Source organism: Argentina silus, assembly GCF_951799395.1.
Source record: "Argentina silus genome assembly, chromosome: 14".
NCBI lineage: Eukaryota > Metazoa > Chordata > Actinopteri > Argentiniformes > Argentinidae > Argentina > Argentina silus.
The window spans coordinates 20,028,520-20,051,239 of record NC_139668.1 but is presented as its reverse complement, the minus strand read 5'-3'; the positions used below and the strand labels follow the sequence as shown (position 1 = coordinate 20,051,239).

Sequence of the window (22,720 nt, the reverse complement as noted above, 5' to 3'; positions counted from 1 at the left end):
ATGTGTAGATAGAGAGAGTGAGTGTGTGTGTGTCATCATTGTGTCCTTGGTAGCAGTGCTTGATGGAGCAACCAAGTTAACCCACCACTTCTAGACTATTTTATGAACAAAAAGGTTCTGTATTGTATTGTTTTGATCCGTGGTAAGATTAGTCTGTCATAAATAAAGATGATATATTGTTGTGTATCTCAGTGTTTATTTCACAATATTAACAGGAATATTATGTTAATATGATATGAAATCACGAAGGGAATCTGTGTGTAAAACCATCGGTCACCAAACCGTGGAGATGCTTATCTTCTTTTAGTCAGAATGAATTCTCTTCTTACACTTCATCCCAGGGGAGGCTGGCGGAGGTGGAAACCAGAGGACGGGCTCATTGTCATGCATGGAACGGAAACAGGAATGGAATCAAACAAGTGTGTGTTCCACGCATTACAAGTGGGTTTGACACCATTCCTCATTCCGTTCCGTGAATTACGATGAGCCCGTCCTCCGATTTCTACCTCCGCCAGCCTCCCCTGCGCCCTCCTCAGTGTCAGCTGAGCCATGTTGTCTTAGTGATGCGGTCTTGTTTGTTCAGCCACTGGAAACGTCGTTCAAATGCCCACAGCGACTCAGGACTCAGCCAAGCAGTGAGGTTTTCTGAGGTGGCCGAGCACCGCCACCCGGTGGACACTAGAAGTACAACACCCTACCGTCGGATTTTACCATGGGACAAAATAAACCACGATTCCCGTTATATTTGATCATAATCAAACAGCTACAGAAGTGAGTATTACTTATTTAAAAAAAAAATAAAAAACTGTAATAAGAGAGTATGACAGCACCATTTGGTCATTGGACATCTCTACTTAAGAGAAGAAAAATCTGGTAATAATTACATACTGATGCACCCTGTATGGTTAATCAACCCCTACGTCTGAGATTGTTGTACGGCATGGAATGGAATGAGGAATGGTACGACTCAAACACGTTTGATACCCTTCCTCATCCCTCATTACTAGAAACACAGGCAGAGGCCAGGGGAAGTCTGGCAGGCAGAGTTTAACTGGAGTGAGGATTAGGCCTAACTCCAAGTGGATTTGTTAAGGACCATTAGGACTGTTACACACGTGACCAACAGTGAAGGAATTACAAACCTGATATGTACAGAAACACGTCCGCCACCATCCAGGGTTCCCCTCGAGTCTCCCCACCCCACATCCCTTTGTCTTTAACCCCGAATAAAACACTCAAAACCTTCTTGGTTCAGTTTCTTTTTTATTCTTTTCGTTTGTTACAAAAACTGTTTTAGTCGAACAGACCGAAGCCCATGTCGTCATCGGACCCCTCGGACTCCTCCTTCTCCTCTTTCTTGGCCTCCTCCTTGGCAGCTGGAGGAGAGAAAGGGGAGGGGTGGACGTCAACCAGGGACTCTGGTAGAGATCATCTCTAGACTACTCAATACTACCACACTTAGAAGGGTAAAAGCTAAGTGGGATGCTTGGGACGACCCAACGGACAGTTGACATTTAAAACGGTTAAGGTCATAAGTAGGGTCATCCCAAGGATCCCACTTAGCACCCACCCCTGGGGTGCACAATGCTGGACATCCCCGACTCCCACAGCTGGGCAACAAGGTGTGGAATGATCAGACAGTCGTACAAACAGACCTGACATGACCATGTACGCCCAAATGGTCAACAACATTCTACAGTGCCTTGGGTGACTTCACTCACCAAAATGTATAAATTATGATACTTTAATTGGCTTCAAAATGAAGTATTGTTGCTAGGTAACCACCACATAAAACACTTGGAACTCTAGGTGGTGAATGTTCCAGAACTCTCTGGCTGTTGGGGAGTTAACCAGTGTTCTAGTGTCCACTCTCACTCAGAGACGAGGTCATCAGGGTGAGGACGGCCCGTCGTCATGGGAGCAGAGAGCGTGTTGATGTAGCATGGTGTCTGACTGCAACAACTATTAGGAGTAATGCAGAATTCGTCCATGCCTCGGGAATGTCTGGATCATACCTAACCTGACAGGCCTGTCTTAAAGTGTACATCCTCACCCCACATGTTCAACACATTGAACCCCCTGAACAAGTCCCAGGTTAGTGAGATGTCCAATAATAACGGTGGCACGCACGCCCACACACACACACACACACGCTGGCCCACACACACACACACGCTGAGCCAAGCTGTACTGGGCTGGTGACATCCCTCATAGTGGCTGAAAGCAGGGCTGGAGGACTGAAAGGAAAACCCCTGAGCCAGCAGTACGGTTCAGGTCGGCCCTGTGGGGTGAAAGCCCCTAGTGACTGGGCCCCTACCCCCATATACGCACCCCCCCCCACCAGTATCCTACCTGGTACTACATATGGTGTGTGTGAGTTGTATCTTACCTGGGGCGTCTCCTGCGGGAGCGGCACCACCAGCAGCGGGGGCGGCCCCAGCGGGGGCTCCGCCTCCAGCTCCCACGTTGCAGATCAGACTGCCGATGTCGACGCTGGCCAGAGACTGAACACACAACACAACCGTTACACACAACACAACCGTCACACACAACACAGAGACGTCACAACAGAACACGGCCGTCAGACACCGACCCAGAAACCTGACGCCATGTCACTACTGTTTCACAGTCATATTCAGTCTGCTTTATAACACACAACAGGGAATTTACTGTTGGGGCCGTAACCCCCAGCCCCCACAGGTGAAACCGCATGGTGGTGTGCATGTCAACCTATTTCTATACATCAATGAAGGTCCTCCATGTGTTTAGGATTTACACGTAGAACTACAGACAGAGTCTAGATCAGCACTGGAGGTCACATTTCATCAGATGCTGAGACAGAAGAGCAGGTGCCTAGTGGCCGTCCCTCCGTCCATCCACCTACCCATCCAAATTGCCCAACTCACAACAGTAAACTCAGAGTGGGGTACTTGGGATGACCTGACTGATCACCCCGTTGAAGTTGGGATTTACAACTGTTAGGGTGAGGGTGTTCCCAGGGATCCTACTCAGCATCAACCAATTTACAACAGCACATGGTGAACCTTCATAGTGATGGAGACCACTGACTTAGGCAGCTACATACACCTGGGCTTATACAGCCAGTTTATCTAATGAAGGTATAACTTATGGATAGTCAGTTTCTCTAATGAAGGTATAGCTTATCTAGTCAGTTTCTCTAATGAAGGTATAGCTTATGGATAGTCAGTTCCTCTAATAAAGGTATAACTAGGCAGTTGAACTCACCTTGGCGAACAGACTGGGCCAGAAAGGCTCAACCACCACGCCGGCGGCCTTCATGAGAGCGTTCAGCTTGTCCTCCTGAAAACACAAGACACACAAACACAGAGACAACAATCTTTAGTTCCATGCTTCAGAGAAATCAGCTACCCTGCCACGTTGAATCACTTGCTCGTCAGCTACCTGGCCAGCCTGAGAGAAGTCGTTTTGTTGTTGATCTGACAGACGGTGATACGACCCCCGGGAGCTCAGACGGTGATACGACCACCCGGGAGCTCAGACGGTGATACGACCACCCGGAGCTCAGACGGTGATACGACCACCCGGAGCTCAGACGGTGATACGACCACCCGGAGCTCAGACGGTGATACGACCACCCGGAGCTCAGACGGTGATACTACCACCCAGGAGCTCAGACGGTGATACTACCAGGTGATACTACCACCCGGGAGGTCAGACCACCCGGGAGCTCAGACGGTGATACTACCACCCGGGAGCTCAGACGGTGATACGACCACCCGGAGCTCAGCTGTCAGACTGACGGCGCCGTGCAACGGGTCACAACATCCCAACAGTTACTGCGCAAAGACGTGCTGTTGATCTGGCTAACGAGGCTAGCAGGTGATGCTACGACACCAGGACACTGTGGTCTCCGTGGCTCAGCTGGTAGAGCATGGCGCTAACAACGCTTAGGTTGGGGGTTTGATTCCTGCTGGGACCATCTATACTGACATGTATGAACTCACTGCAATGTAAGTCTCTTTGGATAAAAGCGTCAGATAAACGGCATATATTATATTGGCGGCAGTTCTATAACGACACATGGTTGTTGGAAGCAAGTCCTCGGCATTGAGCCGGTAGGTAAGTTAGAGCTACGGTCACTTAGAGCTACCATCACCACCGGTACACCCACTAGTACACCGTGGCTTCGTATACATTCACCCCACAGAAGGCCGACACATGCGTCTCTATCGGACCGGAGACCGGAGACCGGAGACCGGAGACCGGAGACCGGGGACCTCGTCCGCCGGCAGGCCGCCACAGGCGCCATTTTGAGCGGGTAAGTGGGACTTACTGTGACGGTGACTTCATCGTCGTGGAGGATCAGGGCAGAGTAAATACAGGCGAGCTCAGATACGGAGGCCATCTTTCTGTTTAGTTTTTATGTTTTTGGCGTCGGATGCCTAATTTTCGTGGTGCTAGTCGCCGGATTCCTGGGCCTTAGCTTCAATTGAAGAACCGAGCACCTTAGGCACGTTGACTTCCAGGTTAGCGTCAGCGGAAAGGGAAGGACGGAGGCGGGGCGTTCCCTTTTATACTGACATACGTCACGTCTGTGGGAGGGACCTAGTATGCAAATGTTACCGCCCAAACCTTATTAGGAGGCCGAGCAGAGATGAACGATGAATGAAATACCAGAGAACACTGAATTACATTTATTAGTTCTTTACTCTTCAACAAGGATAACAAAAAAAAACCTTCATACAGCATATCGTATTGTCACTGTCAGAGGCATAGAAATACATTTATTGCTCTGACTATGGGAAAAGACATACCGTTGAATTATATTCATTATATTAATTATATTCAATATGAAAATCTATCTATACAAACATACTTATCCATATTACACACACCATAAATAGGGAGTTCAATGCAGGCCTACGCAGTATGAGTTGGGGGCTCTGTACTCTATTTTACTCTATTTTACTCTACTCTACTCTAGTTAACTCTATTATATTATATTCTACTGTATTCTATTCTACTCTATTGTATTCTATTCTGCTATATTCTATTCTATTCTACTCTATTCTATTCTATTCTATTCACCCAGGTCATTGTCAGGGTAGCCTGCTACTCTCAGGTCAGCCAAAGGGTGGCGCTGCTGAGCACAGTGTGGCCACAGAGAGCCAGAGTCGGCAGCAGCAGGAGTGTGTGCCTCTGGACGGCCGTGGCTGCGTTCACGTTACACAGGTTCCCCGAGCAGCAGGTGACCTGGTTCCCGTTGCCGGCGGCGTCGAGGGAGGCGCCCGAGGCCCGAGGGGGGGGGGGGGGGGGGAAGAGTGATGGAGTGATGGAGTCCATGATTCAGGGACAGCAGCACCTCTGACAGAGTCAGAGACGGACAGAAGGAGAGAGGCTGGCGGAGAGAGACAGATCCACCCACGTCACCGCCCGTCACTCCCTCCTATTGTCCTGGCCCTACAGACAGTATCACTCCTTCACGTAACTGGTCTTTCCAGGTGACAGAGCTTGGTGTGGTTCATTCACATCATCAATGACACTGCTGACAATAGTGGAAGGACTTAATATTACATTTTCACATTTCAACAGCGCCCTTCATATTGTGTGTTTTCAGTTCTTACTGGTTCTTACATTCTTGGAAACGGAACGCCCAAAGTGTCCAGTGAGGAGAACAGTGTGATGTCACAGTGTCTGACATCATCATGTCTACCAGAGGTATGTGACACAGGCCCGTGACGCCTGTAGGGAGGCAGGGTGAAACCCCTTGATACCATCATGTGTTGTGTTTGTGCTTCAATGCTTAGTTACAAGCCCAGCAATGCTATGCATCTGCAACTGGTAGAACAAGCCCATAAGTAGATGTGTGAATTGACACTGACACTGAAACGTGATATCACTCCTGATATGTCTGCCTTTTAATGCAGGATGCCAGTATTTATGATAAAACATGACTGTATGTTATTCCAGTATGAAAATGTGTCCAGTATTTCTGTACACTCTGCTCACCAATGTTTGATCGTTGGCAGTGTTTCTCCTGCCCCCTACACCAGCATCCAACAGGCATCTCCATAGACACACACATAAATACAGCAGGCAGATACACAATCATATAATAATTAACAATGAATAACAATACAGACATCAGCAAAGACAAACACATACAGTACACTGGATTTATTTCATTTTTTTTCAACGTTCATTCACTATCAAAGTTCTACTGGACAGAATTTAATAGAATCATTTCTTTCTTCTTATTTCAGATTTTGCACAGACTTGTTCACACAAACAACAACAAACCAACAACTACAATATAGCAGACAGGCACTAGATAGATAGATAGAGAGATACATAGATAGATATCTGTCTGTCTGTCTGTCTGTCTATCCATCTGTGCCTGTGTGCACAGTGTCCTCAGACAGACAGGAGCCGTCCTGCCAGGCCCAGAGGGAGGGAGAGCAGCAGGAGGCTGAGGCCGGAGGCCGGGGCTCCGTTGAGGTTGCAGAGGTCCGTCATGCAGCAGCTCACCTGGTTTCCTCCAATCACCACGTTGATGTTAGTGGACGTGGCCGCGGTGCACTCCACACTGGTGGAGCAGAGCTTAGTAATGCTGCAGATCCCCACTACAGACAGACAGGCAGGCAGGCAGGCAGGCAGACAGAGAGACAGACAGAGAGACAGACAGAGAGACAGACACATTAGATCTCGACTAGAGACAGGTGTTTAGATCTGAACAGACAGGATAGGTGTAAGGTAAGCAATGTTTATCTCAGTCTAAGGTATGATCTAAGGACAGCTGGTGACGGTAGTTCTACCCTGAAGGACTGTTCTCTACCCTACTGTAATATAGTGAAGGACTGTTCTCTACCCTACCCTAGTGTAATATAGTGAAGGACTGTTCTCTACCCTAGTGTAATATAGTGAAGGACTGTTCTCTACCCTACTGTAATATAGTGAAGGACTGTTCTCTACCCTAGTGTAATATAGTGAAGGACTGTTCTCTACCCTACTGTAATATAGTGAAGGACTGTTCTCTTACAGACGGTGGTGACGGTGGTCATGCAGGTGTCGTCTGATGAAGAGCAGTTCTGTTTCTGAGTGTTACACTGAGCGTTGCTACTGGACGAGCTGCAGGCGTAACACTGGAGGGCCTCCACTGGACCACCAGAACCAGGACCAGGACCAGAACCAGGACCAGAACCAGGACCAGAACCAGGACCAGGACCAGGACCAGAACCAGGACCAGGACCAGGACCAGGACCAGAACCAGGACCAGGACCAGGACCAGAACCAGGACCAGAACCAGAACAATGTCAGGTATGATGACAACTATGTTGGTTTAAAAGTCACAGCACACACTTTGTCTGTTGGTTTGTTGTATTTCCAGATGTCTTAGCACCATAGCACTTCATCAGGGAAGACGCACGCACGCACGCACGCACGCGCGCACGCACGCACGCAATCTGACATTAAAGGTCACATGATTTGATGCTATAATTCTACAGGATGGAACATGACTTTAAATGGAGGTTTAAGGTGCATTTCACCAAGACAACAACACACTTACCAGATGTAAGAAATACTGATCAGGTAAAAACATACACATCAAATAAGGGAACATATCAATAATGAATAAAGAGAAAAACAAATACAAATAATAATAAATAAAGGAAAATAATAGTTAGGAGTAGGACAGGTAAAAAAAGTGAGTCTTTAATTGTGTTTTAAAAAAACAAGAATTGATACTGAACATACAACTGTCCTACTGTACCTGTGACACTCCCACAGACCACCGCCATCAGCAACAGAAGGCTGGTCTTCATGACGGACAAGATGGGATCTGTTGAAGCTCTACGCTGCTCTTACACGATGCTTCTTCTCCCAGGGTCGAATCTCTTCTGCACTAAAACACGTTTCTGCAGGGGTTTATATCAGAGGAGGCTGGTGGAGGTAGACATCGGAGGATGGGCTCATTGTAATGCATGGAATGGAATGAGGAATGGTATCAAACACGCATGCTCATTCCATCTTGTCCGTCATGAAGACCAGCCTTCTGTTGCTGATGGCGGTGGTCTGTGGGAGTGTCACAGGTACAGTAGGACAGTTGTATGTTCAGTATCAATTCTTGTTTTTTTAAAACACAATTAAAGACTATACACAGTAGTCAGGTGGGCTCAAGGTTGTCTAGACATGGTTTCCATGCAGACCTCAAAACAATATCCATTGTGGTCTGGTCCAAACTGTGTGATATCCAATATCAGGGCGTCCTTGTTGTGTGTGTGTGTGTGTGTGTGTATGTATGTGTGTACGTATGAGAAACAATCAGGGTTAACAATGGTCGTGTGCAGGCAAAGCCTTTCCCTCCATCGCTACGGTTACCCTGCTCAAGGTGAGAAACCAAACCGGGATGTTATTACCTACAGACTGTACTTCACATGCAGCCCCTTGACAGCAGAAAACAAACAAAGATAAGGTAACCACAGCACATAAGGTAAACTCTGGGACCACAGGTGACGTGTGATTCTCTAGACCTGTCCCAGAATGGTGTAACACTTGTCCACCAACCGTTGTTTGCACCATGCTCTACCAACTGAGCCACAGAGGACCACAATGTAGGAAGTAAAACCAGGAAGTTTAATCAGGAAGCCATATGGAACTATTTGAAGCTGATTGGCACCACTCTGGACACGCCCATTCAGATCAGCATTCCATGGTTGATTTTCCTCATTCTAATTCCATAGTTTCCTCCTCATGTACAACACCACTCACTTACTCCTAAAACAGATGAACGAATGAACAGATGAATGAACAAACTAACGAATGAATGAATGAATAATTCAGGTGGAGTCTGACCACATCCAACAATCTCACCAGCAGGACCACGGCAGAGGCAGAGACAGAAACTGCTGCGTATGTTTCAGATCATTTTATTATTTCCCCCCCATCTAAGAAAAGAAAAGGGTAAAAAACCATTGCAAGACAAATGAATCTCAGTTCTGAGTGACTGGTAAAAAGGAAACATTATCAACATAGGTCCCTTTAACACTTTCCTGAAGTCATGTTCATGTATACGTTGTCTAAACCCCTGTTTCGCCCGTAGCTCTTTAAAACAATAAAATATCATCATCAAATGCTTCGAGAACCACAAACAAAAAAAAGTAATTAAACATCACACGTTAGCATTCAAAAGCACATCAAACATCGTATTACCACGTTTGGCACCGTTCTATCAGATCATGGCCTCCATAGTCAAATACTATACAGGGTAAAGGTTCACGGACAGGCAGAGGTCTTCCTTCGGTCGGGCTCCGACCCAGTACAGAGAATCAACGCGCGGCGTCTCCAGGTAAGTGAAAACACAGCAGGGGTTTGGTGACAGTCTACCTGAAGCTCTCAGGTGTGATGTGTGCCTAACTGTAAGAAGCAGGTACTGCACCTTGTGGTCATTTTCCAACTGATAATCACTCTGAATCATTGAGATGCTATTATGACCTCACAATAAGGCTAGATTACGCGTATAATAAATTATAAATCTTACAATGTGACCGGATCATAAACCCATTACATTGCCTGGCTTCAAGTAAAGTGTCACCAAGGGTTTCAAAGGAGGTAACAGCAGGAAGAGATACAGGTGAGGGCAGGCAGGGGAGGTTAGGGCAGGCAGGGGAGGTTAGGGCAGGCAGGGGAGGTTAGGACAGGCAGGGGAGGTTAGGACAGGCAGGGGAGGTTAGGGCAGGCAGGGGAGGTTAGGGCAGGCAGGGGAGGTTAGGGCAGGCAGGGGAGGTTAGGACAGGCAGGGGAGGTTAGGACAGGCAGGGGAGGTTAGGACAGGCAGGGGAGGTTAGGACAGGCAGGCAGACACAGGTGAGAGCAGGCAGATGAGGGCAGGCAGGCAGACAGACAGACAGGTGAGGGCAGGCAGGTGAGGTTAGGACAGGCAGGTAGATAGACAGGTGAGGGCAAGCAGGCAGACAGGTGAGGGAGGGCAGGCAGGTGAGGGCAAGCAGGCAGACAGGTGAGGGAGGGCAGGCAGGTGAGGGAGGGCAGGTGAGGGAGGGCAGGCAGGTGAGGGAGGGCAGATGAGGGAATGGTTGAGTTAGTCCATGCTTCTTCTTCTACTGAGGTCTTAACAACGAGTGGCAGGTCTGTCGACACGAGGGAACAGCTTGGGTCAGGGAACAGCTTGGGTCAGGGAAGAACAGCTTGGGTCAGGGAAGAACAGCTTGGGTCAGGGAAGAACAGCTTGGGTCAGGTAAGAACAGCTTGGGTCAGGTAAGAACAGCTTGGGTCAGGTAAGAACAGCTTGGGTCAGGTAAGAACAGCTTGGATCAGGGAAGCACAGCTTGGATCAGGGAAGCACAGCTTGGATCAGGTAGGAACAGCTTGGGTCAGGGAAGCACAGCTTGGGTCAGGTAAGAACAGCTTGGGTCAGGTAAGAACAGCTTGGGTCGGAGAGCAGCCAACTCAGACCTCCAGCAGTCCAGGAATACAGGCAGGAACAGTCTGAGGTCAGGGTGAGACTGGGACCAGGGGCTTGGGTGGACAGGCCAGTATACAGGGTAGGGCACAACAACCTAACTGTCCTTCCTAAGGGGTTTCTGGGGGAGCCAACTCCAACCTCCAATGGTATGGGACATGGGCTTAGCTAAGGCTAAGGGCTTAGGGTAGTGTGGAAGTGTGGAAGATGCTACCAGACTTTCCTTGTTCCTTGGGAAGTGAATGCAGCAGTCTGATAAGAGGCCAAGGGAAGATGGGATTGGCCGGGAGGAACAACCAACCAATCAATAAAACTGTCTTTACGAGGTGTTCGTTGTTGCTAGGTGTTGGCTGGAGCCCCCTCCAAGCCTCCGGTGGTCCAGGTGGATGGTCCAGGTGGGTGGTCCAGGTGGGTGGTCCAGGTGGATGGTCCAGGTGGGTGGTCCAGGTGGATGGTCCAGGTGGATGGTCCGGGTGTACAGTCAGGTGAGTAGTGAGGCTGAGGTGGGGATGTGTGGAGACTACAAACAGCCTGTCCTTCCTTCCAATCAGGCAGGCAGCGAATCAGCCTTGTGATGAACAATACCAGTGTGCTTCCCAGACAGTGTTCCCCCCCCCCCCCCCCACCCCCCCCTCCCCCCCCTCCCCAGCACATTCACGTGTAGGTGTGGAGTAGTTGGTCCAGTTGGTCTCCAAGTCTGGCGCCTCAGACCAGACCAGTGGCAGCCATCTTTAATCCTCGTGGGCCTTTCCTTTGGGTTTCTCGTCGTTCTCATCGTAGGACACTCCGTACTCGTTCACTCTGGTCTTGTCAACTGGATAGAGCCTTGAGACAGAGAGAGACGAGTGACGAGTGATGGATTACATATGAAAGCAGCCTACGTTTGGATACCTGGTTATAGGTATGTATAGATATACACTGGTTATAGGTATGTATGGATATACACTGGTTATAGGTATGTATAGATATACACTGGTTATAGGTATGTATGGATATACACTGGTTATAGGTATGTATAGATATACACTGGTTATAGGTATGTATGGACATACACTGGTTATAGGTATGTATGGATATACACTGGTTATAGGTATGTATAGATATACACTGGTTATAGGTATGTATAGATATACACTGGTTATAGGTATGTATGGATATACACTGGTTATAGGTCCAAGCATTCAAAGTGGTGGTACAATTAGCATCTGCAACAGAATACAGTTGGGGACACTGGAAGTCATGAGAGTGTGTGTGTGTTTGCGCCTGTGTGTGTGTGCATGTGTGTGTTACCATCTCTGGTACAGGTAGATGAGGAAGACCACGTCGTCTCTGAAGCAAGCTAGCCGGTGGGAGGTTGGCATGGTGATGACGAAGGCGAAGATGTCATCGATGAACGTGTTGAACGCCTGAGGAGGAGGAGGAGGAAGAGCAAAGAACACAACCTCATCATCATCATCCTCTGAGAAAATGAATGCGATGTTAAAAATTGGTGAAGTGTCCCTTTAAATTTGACATCATCCACTCCTCCTCACCTTGTACATGAACGCCTTCCAGGGGAGATGAGCCACAGACTTGAACTGTGGAGACGGGAGAGAAACACATTATTAATGGCATCAACATCGGGCCAGTAGCACCATGTAGCATCCATCTATCTGGCTGTTAGCTGGCTAGCCACATTGAGGGTGATCAATATTAACACCATCATCTGGCCGTTAGCCTAATTTAGCATCTGGTCGTTAGCTAGCTAGCCACATTGAGAGTGATCAATATTAACACCAGCATCTGGCTGTTAGCCTAATTTAGCATCTGGTCGTTAGCATTAGCTTCATGTAGCGGAGAGTCATGCAGAGGTGGGGTCAATTACACTTTTTTCCCCCCATTGAACTCTGAATGCAGGAGGTGAGCAGATATTGGAGTTGCCTGGCTAATAAGACATGGGTTGTGATGGAAAGCTCATATTGCCTGCTGTCTCCTAAAACTATCTACTACATACTAACCAGACAACATCCCACGCAAACATCAGTCAGGTGTTAACCAGTCGTTGTGATGGCTGAATTACTGAGCCAAGCAGCCCTCCTCTCCAGAAAACGGTTGCTGTAGTACCATGTGACCTGGAGTGCCAGGTCAGTCATGGTGGAGGACATACATGTACACCAGGGGAGGCTAGTGGAAGTAGAAATTGGAGGACGGGTTCATTGTAATGCATGGAACGGAATGAGGAATGCATTTCTGTGCATGCCAGTAAGGTTGCATGTTTGATACCATTCCCTATCCCGTTACAATGAGCCTGTCCTCCGATTTTCTACCTTCACCAGCCTCCCCTACACAACGGCTCGCTCCAGTGTTACTGACCTTGAAGTTGACAAACAGCTGCGGTAACATGAAGAGGAACCCAAACGCATACACTCCTGTCAGACAAGGAAACACACACACCATCAACGACAGGCACAACAACACACTCATCACTCTGGCCCCAGGGTGAGATGAACACACACACACACACACACCCATCACTCTGGGGGTGAGATGAACACACACACTCCTCACTCTGGGGGTGAGATGAACACACACACTCCTCACTCTGGGGGTGAGATGAACACACACACACACACACACACCCATCACTCTGGGGGTGAGATGAACACACACACTCCTCACTCTGGGGGTGAGACGAACACACATACTCCTCACTCTGGGGGTGAGATGAACACACACACTCCTCACTCTGTCTGCAGGGTGAGATGAACACACACACTCACCGTTGACTAGACTGTTGACCATCCAAGAGTACCAACTGCAATAGAGAAGGAAGAGCATTGAACATTGTTATCTCACACACACACACACACACACACACACACACACACACACACACACAAATACAAATACACACACACAAATACACACATGAACACACTGAATATGCATGCACATACACACACACACACACACACACACACACACACACACGAACACACCGAATACACACGCACGCACATAGACATACCACACGCACACACACACAAATACACACATGAACACACTGAATACGCATGCATGCATGCACACACACACACACACACACACACACACACACACACACACACACACACAGTAAAGTTGCACCTTTTGTATCTCAGATAGACTAAGGCGTAGATGGCCCCACCAATGCAGAGAGGGTAGAGCAGATAGGACAGGTACTTCATAGCCTGAGGAGAACAACACTGTCAATGTAGGCAGGAGAAGATAGGACAGGTACTTCATAGCCTGAGGAGAACAACACTGTCAGTGTAGGCAGGACAATAGAAGCCCCCCCCAAACCCCTGGTTAGGGGGTCAGCACCAGGGACCACTTCTCACTGAAGTTGGTGGAATTCATTAGTGGTTTTGAGTAGAAGGAACATCTTTGGTTGAAAGCAGGGGAGGCTAGTGGAGGTAGAAATCGGAGGACGGGGCTCATTGTAATGCATGGAACGGAATATGGAATGATATCAAACACGTGTGTGTGTGTAAGACTGCTCCTCATTCCGTTCCATGCATTACAATGAGTCCTGTCCTCCGATTTCTACCTCCGCCAGCCTCCCTTGGGTGAAAGGTGTGGAAGGTCTCTTACCAGGGTGTCGTATTCTCCGGTCCTCCTCTCTGATTCGTCCATCTTCCCAAACTGTGGAGAGACGACATCATCATCATCATCATCATCATTATTATTATCATACTGTTCTCAGAAGAGGCTGGTGGAGGTAGAAATCGGAGGACGGGCTCATTGTAACACCTGGTATGGAATAAGGAATGGCATCAAACACACCATCCCTCATTCCATTCCATGCATCACAATGAGCCCGTCCTCCGATTTCTACCTCCACCAGCCTCCCCTGAGTCGTTCTGTAGGTCTATCTAACAGTGAGAGAGAGAGGGTGATTCTGGAGCTGTCCTGGAGACCAGCACCCCGTGACCCTGTCTGGCTGCGGGAGATTATCTGTTCACAAACACAAGAGGCTTCTCCTCTAAAGCAACGAGAAGCTGCCACAGCCAAGCGGGGCTCCAAATCTGCAGTGCCTCCATATCTTCATCTGTCCAGGCTACACATCTACCTCTCCCTCTGTGCCAGAGAAGTCAACACTCACTCAAAATGTTGCAGTTTAACCGACCATGTGGTACTCTGAGGCACCCTGTCTGGCTGTGGGAGATTATCTGTTCCCAAACACAAAAGAGGCATTTCTAGACAAGCACTTGGAGGGCGGGTGGGGGGGGGGGGGGGGGGGTGAGGGCTGTGTGAAAGCAGGACTGGACACGCCAGGGGAGAGAGCAGTGGGCTGTGTCGCTCATTTTTCTTACCCCCCCCCCCTCAGACCCACAGACCCCCCAGCGCTCCAGATGGCCCGTCTGCTACTGACCAACAACGTACCAGGAAGGTTGGCTTCAGCCCACGCCAGGTCACCTGGATCTTGAAGGCCTTCTTCACCTTCCACACCTGTGGAGGAGCAGATTAACCAGATTAACCAAAGCAGGTGAGGAGAGGTTGTATACATCCAATCATCTCCAAGGATCTCTCCTTCACAGCGGATTAGCAGTGGTACCGGGATTAAGTAAGGTAGGGATTAAGGACGGTAGGGATTAGCAGACATTCCAAAAGGAGAACAAGGATAATATGACTGAATAGGCTGGAAGACAGAATATACACAACAGGTAGACTTGACTAATGCTTCTTTCTGGCAGGACTCAATCCCACAGGGTCTCAGGGTGCATCAAGGTGAACCCAGGGGTGTCACATCACATGTGTATAGGGTTCTGAAGTCTACAGCAGGGTAGACTGTCCTACCTCAATCAGAGGGCCTATAGGTAACTATAGACCTGTCCTACCTCGATCAGGGGGCCTATAGGTAACTATAGACCTGTCCTACCTCAAATCAGGGGGCCTATAGGTAACTATAGACCTGTCCTACCTCGATCAGGGAGCCTATAGGTAACTATAGACCTGTCCTACCTCGATCAGGGAGCCTATAGGTAACTATAGACCTGTCCTACCTCGATCAGGGAGCCTATTCCAGCAGGTATGAGGACCAGCAGGCTGGTCTGCTCATCGAACAGGTAGAGGAAGATCACGATGGTGCTGAAACACCTCCAGAGCACTGCACGGAGGCAACAACACACACACAAACAAACAAACAAACAAACAAAGACAGGTCACAACACCTTTTATGAGAAATCATACTTTTGCGGCTCCATATGCAAACAAAAGAACAGCGATATCGTCTCTGGAGCAACAAATTCACAAAAGCACAACATCCTCAGTCAGTCGTATTGATGATGTAATAAGAGTGAGCTGTAGCAATAAGAACACTGGTCGCCAGCTGGCCGTGTGCCAACCTGCCCTTTGGCTCCGCGTGGATAAACCAACTGAAATGTTTTGGTGCGATGATTTGATTTGACCCATGACCCCACATCCCTAACCATGTGACTATCTGCCGCCTCATTTGGAGGCTGACAGTAAGTGATGTGTGGGTGGATCCAGAACCTGCGGTCCCCCGCGTAGGCGGGAGGGTTCCGGGTCAGGGAACGATTGTTTTGGAAGAATGGCGGGCGGGCGGGCAGTGGGTGGTTTAAATCAAGAGAAAACAAAGAAAAAAATAAGTTTTGTAAATGTTTTTGCGGTTGTGCCGGGTGTCAACTGAAGCGATTGTTTGACATGTTTTGCTTCAGCAACCGTTCTTGAGGCCTAGATACATAAATAAATACAAGTCTATGGGACTGCTGCCCAAGTCTATGGGACTGCTTGTTCTGTTACAAACGCATGAAAACACAATATAAACCGTTAATTACTTTGGCTTGTGTATATGTATGCATGTTACATTCAACCACACAACTCCTTTACGAGTTTCATGTTAGTCATGTTACTAACAAACTTGCTGGAGAAAGAAAAACAGGGAACTGTAGCGGCTGTTTCTACATTTGCGGGTTTGAGTCATGTGACCTCACAGGCTTGTAAAAGGAAAGAGTCATGTGACCAGGTGGTCATGTGACCTCACCGGCTTTGCTGGACATTCCCACCATGCTCTTCTTCTGCTTCCAGAAGCTGATGTCATTTTTGAACGCCAGGAAATCAAACAGAATCTGCAAAGGAAAAGATGCTTTTTAACTCCACTCCTTTCCCTCCTTCAGAGGGTGAATAAAGTCGCCCGAATGGTCGACATTCTGTGCCAAGGGTGACTTTCATCATCAAAAATGCATAAATGATGATGTTTCATTTTGTAGCCAATCAGAGTATTGTTGCTAGGTAAACACCACATAGAACACTAAGCTCTCTTGGTGGTGAGTGTTCGAAATGCTTTGGCAGTTGGTGAGTTAAGAGTCCTTCAAATCAAGAATAATTCAGGAGGCAATAACTCAACAGACAGTGGCCACTTCATGCATATTTGTACTCACATTTCATGATGAAGTGCTCGTGTTGTGATGTTTGATTGAAATGTATTTTTCTGTGGTCCTGCTCCTGTTTCTGTCACGACAATAACGTTTTCGAACGGAATCTAATGTCATTGTGATGCACTTACATGGAAGGCGGCGACAAAGAAGGTCAGTGCCAGGAAGTACAAGTTGGTGTCCACAAATATCCCCTTGATCTCATCGGCATCTTTCTCTGTAAAGCCTGGAACCACCACACACAAACACACCATTAATGTTCAAGGATTTTTCAATGTCTGGTATTATCCATCAAAGTGCAGCGGAGGATCCTATTCTCCACATGAGTGGCGCCCCCTGTGGACCGGGGTGGAACTGCACTCTGGTACCCAGCATAGAGTTATAAACACTAGAGGCGCCTGCTCTATGTGTCTCTGTGGGACCCACCAAACTGCTGCAGGGAGTAGACAGCATCCTGCATGTGGATCCAGAAGCGGAGCTTCCCCAGGGAGATGGTGTCATAGGAGATGGTCAGAGGCAGCTCAACACTGCTGCTGTTGATCTCCTGGTAGACACACGCACACACACACACACACACACAATGAAAACTCGAGTTCTTTGATATACTTTGTCATGCACCACATTAAACTAGAATATGCCATATTGAACATCATAAACTGTACTAACTCTATACTACTACGAGCTGACGTGTGTGTGTGTGTCTGTCTGTCTGTGTGTGTGTGTGTGTGTGTGTGTCTGTCTCTCTGTGTCTGTGTGTGTGTGTGTCTGTGTGTGTGTGTGTGTCTGTCTCTCTGTGTCTCTCTGTGTCTGTGTGTGTGTGTCTGTCTCTCTGTGTCTGTGTGTGTGTGTGTGTGTGTCTGTCTGTGTGTGTGTGTGTCTGTGTGTGTGTCTGTCTCTCTGTGTCTCTCTGTGTCTGTGTGTGTCTGTGTGTGTGTGTCTGTCTCTCTGTGTCTGTGTGTGTGTGTGTCTGTCTCTCTGTGTCTGTGTGTGTGTGTGTGTGTGTGTCTGTCTGTGTGTGTGTGTGTGTGTGTGTGTGTATCTGTGTGTGTGTGTGTGTCTGTCTGTGTGTCTGTCTCTCTGTGTGTGTGTTCATCGTGTTTTGGTTCCGTACCACCAGGTCCTTCACTCTGTTACTCAGCTCATCCACAAACAGCAGCGGCAGGTACACTGTCTTCTTACCACTCTGGAACCTGCAACACACACACACACACACACACACACACACACACACACACACACACACACACACACACACACACACACACACACACACACACACACACACACACAAATCATTCAAGGGGAATAAATGCATCAATGTTCTTGTGTACAAACTCTGGTGTCTGGTCATATGTGTATGTATGTATATGTTGAGTGAGTGTGTGTGTGTTTGTATGTTGAATGTGTGTATGTGTGCGTATATATTGAGAGAGTGTGTGTTTGTGTGTGTGTGTGTATATGTTGAGTGTGTGTGTGTATATATGTTATGTGTATGTGTGTATATATGTTATGTGTATGTGTGTATATATGTTATGTGTATGTGTGTGTGTATATGTTGAGTGTGTGTGTGTGTATATATGTTATGTGTGTGTGTGTGTGTGTGTGTGTGTATATATGTTATGTGTATGTGTGTGTGTGTGTGTATATATGTTATGTGTGTGTGTGTGTGTGTGTGTGTGTGTGTGTATGTGTGTGTGTGTGTGTGTATATATGTTATGTGTGTGTGTGTGTGTGTGTGTGTGTGTGTGAGTTCTCCTGTACAAACACTCTGAGGTAGCGGTGGACGTCGCTGGGCAGGAAGTCCCTGTCGAAGACGAAGTCCTCGGAGACGATGTTGAGGGTGAGGCGTGAACGCCAGTGAGACACAGGTCTGTCTGCTGTCTCCCCGCTGGCCTGCTGCCTCGCCTTCTGCTTCTGCTGCAGGGACCACCACCATCATCATCATCAGAACACCACCATCATCATCATCATCAGAACACCACCACCATCATCATCATCATCATCAGAACACCACCACCACCAGCATCATCATCATCATCATCAACAACAACACCACCATCACATCAACATCATCATCATCATCACACCAACACATCATCATCAACACCATCATCAACGACACTCTGTGCTAGTATACACTCTGTGCTAGTATACACTCTGTGCTAGTATACATGCTCTAGAGTCCAGGTGCAGCCTCACCTGCGGCGGCGGTGGCGGGGCCTCTGCGTCTCCAGAGATGAGGCTGACCTCCGGAGGCTTGGGCATCATGAGGGTGGTGAGCTGGGCCACGAAGTGCACCTGCCGGGGGTCCTGCCAGGGGGTCATCCCCGCCTGGTGCACAAACACCATGGCGTACAACGTCCCATTGTTCCGGGTCTTCTTCGGCAGGGACACGTTGACGATCCTTCAGGGAAGACAACAACACAGAGTTCATGGTAACAGACCCTGGACTGTGTCGCTGTGGGTGACAGACCCTGGACACTCGGTGGAGCAGTGGTTGGAGGTTAACGGTCCATTCAGTCATTTCTTAGGTTAGGAAGGCCTTCAGGCCGCAGAGGCAGGTTTGGGTTAGGGTTAGGAAGGCCTTCAGGCCGCAGGGGCGGGTTAGGGTTAGGAAGGCCTTCAGGCCGCAGGGGCAGGTTAGGGTTAGGGTTAGGAAGGCCTTCAGGCCACAGGGGCAGGTTAGGGTTAGGGTTAGGTCCGCAGGGGCAGGTCACAGCGCTCTCTGGGGCTCCTGGGTTTACTCTGTGTTAATCATTTATGATGTCTGCCACCAGATATGAGCCGAAGGTGACAGTCAACTGAAGTCCACAGGTCAGATGTGTATTAATGATGACTGATTGACAAATATATATATATGCCATTTAGCTGACGTTTTTATCCAAAGTGACTTACATTGCAATGTGTCCATACATGTCAGTATATATGGTCCCAGCAGGAATCAAACCCACAACCTAAGCGTTGTTAGCGCCATGCTGTACCAACTGAGCCACAGAGGACCACAGTATAAAACATCCCAGTTCCAATCAGACCATGAACGTTTCCAGACACGGTAACTGTTGATATTTAACAACAACTCTCCACTGAAAGCCCTCTGCTTCTAACATTAGAAAAATGAAAATCAGATGCAAAAGCAGGATGTCATTTGAGAACACCTTGAAGTTTCGTGCGGATATGATCAGATCATAGCTCAGAATAACATGACAAGGAGAAAGTAATCAATAACCAAATTAATAATCCAAATAAATGCATCAGTACAGAGGACAACTCCTACCTTTCAAACTTGGTGTGCACATCAAAATCCTCCTCTTTCAGGATGAGCGTGTGTCCGCCGTCTGCATTGGGTCGCAAGGCGGTGTAGATACTCAGCTGGGAGGAAAGGAGGGAAATTACACCAAAAAAAACCCAGACACAGACACAGGGATGGAAATGAAGGTAGCCCAAGGCTGTCTAGTGAAAAAAGTTACTGCCTAAAGTGACCACCTCGCCCTTTGGGCCAGTGAGATTTGTGTTCAAATTGCAAAACAACAGCTAAGTAGTCACAACTCAATAGTCACAGTTATGCCAGTTATTTATGGGAAATAAAAACTGTGTAGAAGATCAGATATTCATCAAAACATTATTTTCTCTCCTTATTTTAGGCTTTAGCCATTGAACGTTTTGGACAGTAGTCTTGTAGACCCCAGGCTATAGCAGACATTCCAGTGTACTGTCCAACAGTCCCTCAGTTCCCTCCCTGACAAACCACTTCAACAGATTCCAACATCATTGTTCACAGTTGCCAAACAAGCGACCTGGATTATCCAAATCTATTGCACTTGCAACATAATTGCAGATGATAATCCAGCTGTCGTGAACTGAACCTGAACCTGAACCTGAACCTGAACCTGAACCCGGTCAAACAGCTGACAGCTGGACTGCAGCAGGGGGCTGCTTCCGTAGGTTAGCTCCGTCTACCGACCTGCAGTCGTGGTTTCCCAGCCAGAAACGGGTTGATACAGTTCTCTCCCTGTGGGACATCGCAGGGTTTGGTGTAGACGATGCCGAACATGACCCAGCAGGTGTGTAACACGTACACGACGAACACCCCCACGACCAGGGTCGTGAACGAGGTCTTCTGAAACATGACGTCCCCCCCGCGTCCCACGAGCTAGCCGGCTAGCTTCCCTCGCACTGTGGCTGCAAAAACGACACGTCTAGATCAGGTCTAGATCTGGTCTAGATGACAGAAGCGAAGCCGAGAGATTGTTCTTTAGATGCTAGGTCGTAGATAACGTGAGGTGTCTCATTGCAGTGCACAGCCTGGTCGCATTCATCGCTAACTATCACTGATTTCTCCACATCTTCTACTTATCAAATTCAACGGTCCCTTAGAAAACACCTAATTCCGCAAATCCTGCCAGTCGCTCTGATGACCAACATTACAATACGCCTGTCTGTTTGAGCTAAAAGCATGGACGGGAACCGCTGTACTTCCGCGGTTTATTTCCTGGTTGGAATCTCCAGAGAAACTGTCAAATCAACTGCGGCTGCGCAAACCGTGAAGAAATAAATCAATATCAATACCGGTTCTGGCCACCAGGGGTCACCCGAGCTCCACGCCGGCAGGCGGCAGCAGCAGCGGCAGCGGCAGCGGCAGCGGCAGCGGCAGCGGCAGCGGCAGACACTCAACTCGAGAAGCCGTCATATAATTTTTTCTCGATTGCCTGCCGAGTCACCGTCGGCCGGCGGGCCCTTTATTTCACATCACTATGTGTTGAATGAATAGAAAACAGAAATTAATAAAAAGGAAAAAAAAAAAAAGGAAAAAATTGGCAGGCCATCTGAGTCTAAACCTCTATCTGGAGGATATGAGTCATCCCCATTCACGGCGGTGCCAAGGCCTGATAAAGATGTCCAATATCCTTGGGTTTACTGTACACTGTGTTGGCTTCCTGCCTGGGTAAGTAGAATTGCCAGAGAGTTCAGGCCGACTGAGACCCATTCTGTAGATGCTAAGTGGGATCCTTGGGACGATTCTATCCATTAACATTTAGATTTCAGTCATTTAGCAGACACTATTATCGAAAGCGACTTACAATAAGTACATTTGTTTAAATTAACTGAATCAACTGTACAACAGACATTGTAAGTAAAACCTTTGATAAGAACAAGTGCCATCGGCAGTCACAGAGAGGGAGAAAGGAAGACAACGTTTTGTTTTGTTATTCCAAGTTCTGGTAATGTAGGGTGTTAGGGTGTCTGGTAATGTAGGGTGTTAGGGTGTCTGGTAATGTAGGGTGTTAGGGTGTCTGGTGATGTAGGGTGTTAGGGTGTCTGGTGATGTAGGGTGTTAGGGTGTCTGGTGATGTAGGGTGTTAGGGTGTCTGGTAATGTAGGGTGTTAGGGTGTCTGGTGATGTAGGGTGTTAGGGTGTCTGGTGATGTAGGGTGTTAGGGTGTCTGGTAATGTAGGGTGTTAGGGTGTCTGGTAATGTAGGGTGTTAGGGTGTCTGGTAATGTAGGGTGTTAGGGTGTCTGGTGATGTAGGGTGTTAGGGTGTCTGGTAATGTAGGGTGTTAGGGTGTCTGGTAATGTAGGGTGTTAGGGTGTCTGGTAATGTAGGGTGTTAGAGGTCTGAGGTCTCTACCCTAAACCCTAAATCCTAACCCCTACTCTTACCCTAACCCTAACGCTAACCTTTACCTTAACCTTAACCCTTACCTAACCTTAACACTAACCTTTACCCTAACCTTAACCCTTACCTAACCTTAACCCTAATCTAACATTAACCCTTACCCTAACCTTAACCCTTACCTAACCTTAACCCTAACCTTAACCCTAACCTTAACCCTTACCTAACCTTA

At 48.0% G+C, this 22,720-nt stretch overlaps 3 protein-coding genes across 4 annotated transcripts; all 3 read right to left on the bottom strand.

The window, feature by feature from the left end:
* Positions 1 to 1,243: 1,243 nt before the first annotated feature.
* rplp1 (ribosomal protein lateral stalk subunit P1) lies at positions 1,244 to 4,520 on the bottom strand. Its single transcript, XM_083684525.1, has 4 exons — positions 4,316 to 4,520; positions 3,247 to 3,321; positions 2,390 to 2,504; positions 1,244 to 1,376 (listed from the first exon to the last, which is right to left on the bottom strand). The coding sequence occupies exons 1-4, from the start codon at positions 4,385 to 4,387 to the stop codon at positions 1,294 to 1,296; spliced, it is 345 nt and encodes a 114-aa protein (XP_083540651.1). The 5' UTR covers positions 4,388 to 4,520; the 3' UTR covers positions 1,244 to 1,293.
* Positions 4,521 to 6,396: 1,876 nt separating this feature from the next.
* LOC310814760 (prostate stem cell antigen-like) lies at positions 6,397 to 7,805 on the bottom strand (the record flags this gene model as incomplete). Its single annotated transcript, XM_083684260.1, has 3 exons — positions 6,397 to 6,605; positions 7,022 to 7,138; positions 7,754 to 7,805. 3 exons carry the CDS (start codon positions 7,803 to 7,805, stop codon positions 6,397 to 6,399), a joined length of 378 nt encoding a protein of 125 aa, XP_083540386.1.
* A 3,305-nt stretch (positions 7,806 to 11,110) lies between these two features.
* clptm1l (CLPTM1 like) lies at positions 11,111 to 21,339 on the bottom strand. 2 transcript variants are annotated; one of them, XM_083685178.1, is made up of 17 exons: positions 20,837 to 21,339; positions 20,150 to 20,244; positions 19,075 to 19,279; positions 18,641 to 18,792; positions 17,987 to 18,065; positions 17,302 to 17,419; positions 17,007 to 17,101; positions 16,485 to 16,569; positions 15,484 to 15,587; positions 14,864 to 14,929; positions 14,072 to 14,122; positions 13,586 to 13,668; positions 13,219 to 13,253; positions 12,812 to 12,867; positions 11,992 to 12,036; positions 11,750 to 11,865; positions 11,111 to 11,284 (listed from the first exon to the last, which is right to left on the bottom strand). In XM_083685178.1, exons 1-17 carry the CDS (start codon positions 20,999 to 21,001, stop codon positions 11,191 to 11,193), a joined length of 1,644 nt encoding a protein of 547 aa, XP_083541304.1. In that variant the 5' UTR covers positions 21,002 to 21,339; the 3' UTR covers positions 11,111 to 11,190. The 2 variants fall into 2 exon arrangements, with proteins under 2 accessions (XP_083541304.1, XP_083541305.1); XM_083685179.1 differs by having other exon boundaries at positions 18,641 to 18,789.
* Positions 21,340 to 22,720: the final 1,381 nt, after the last annotated feature.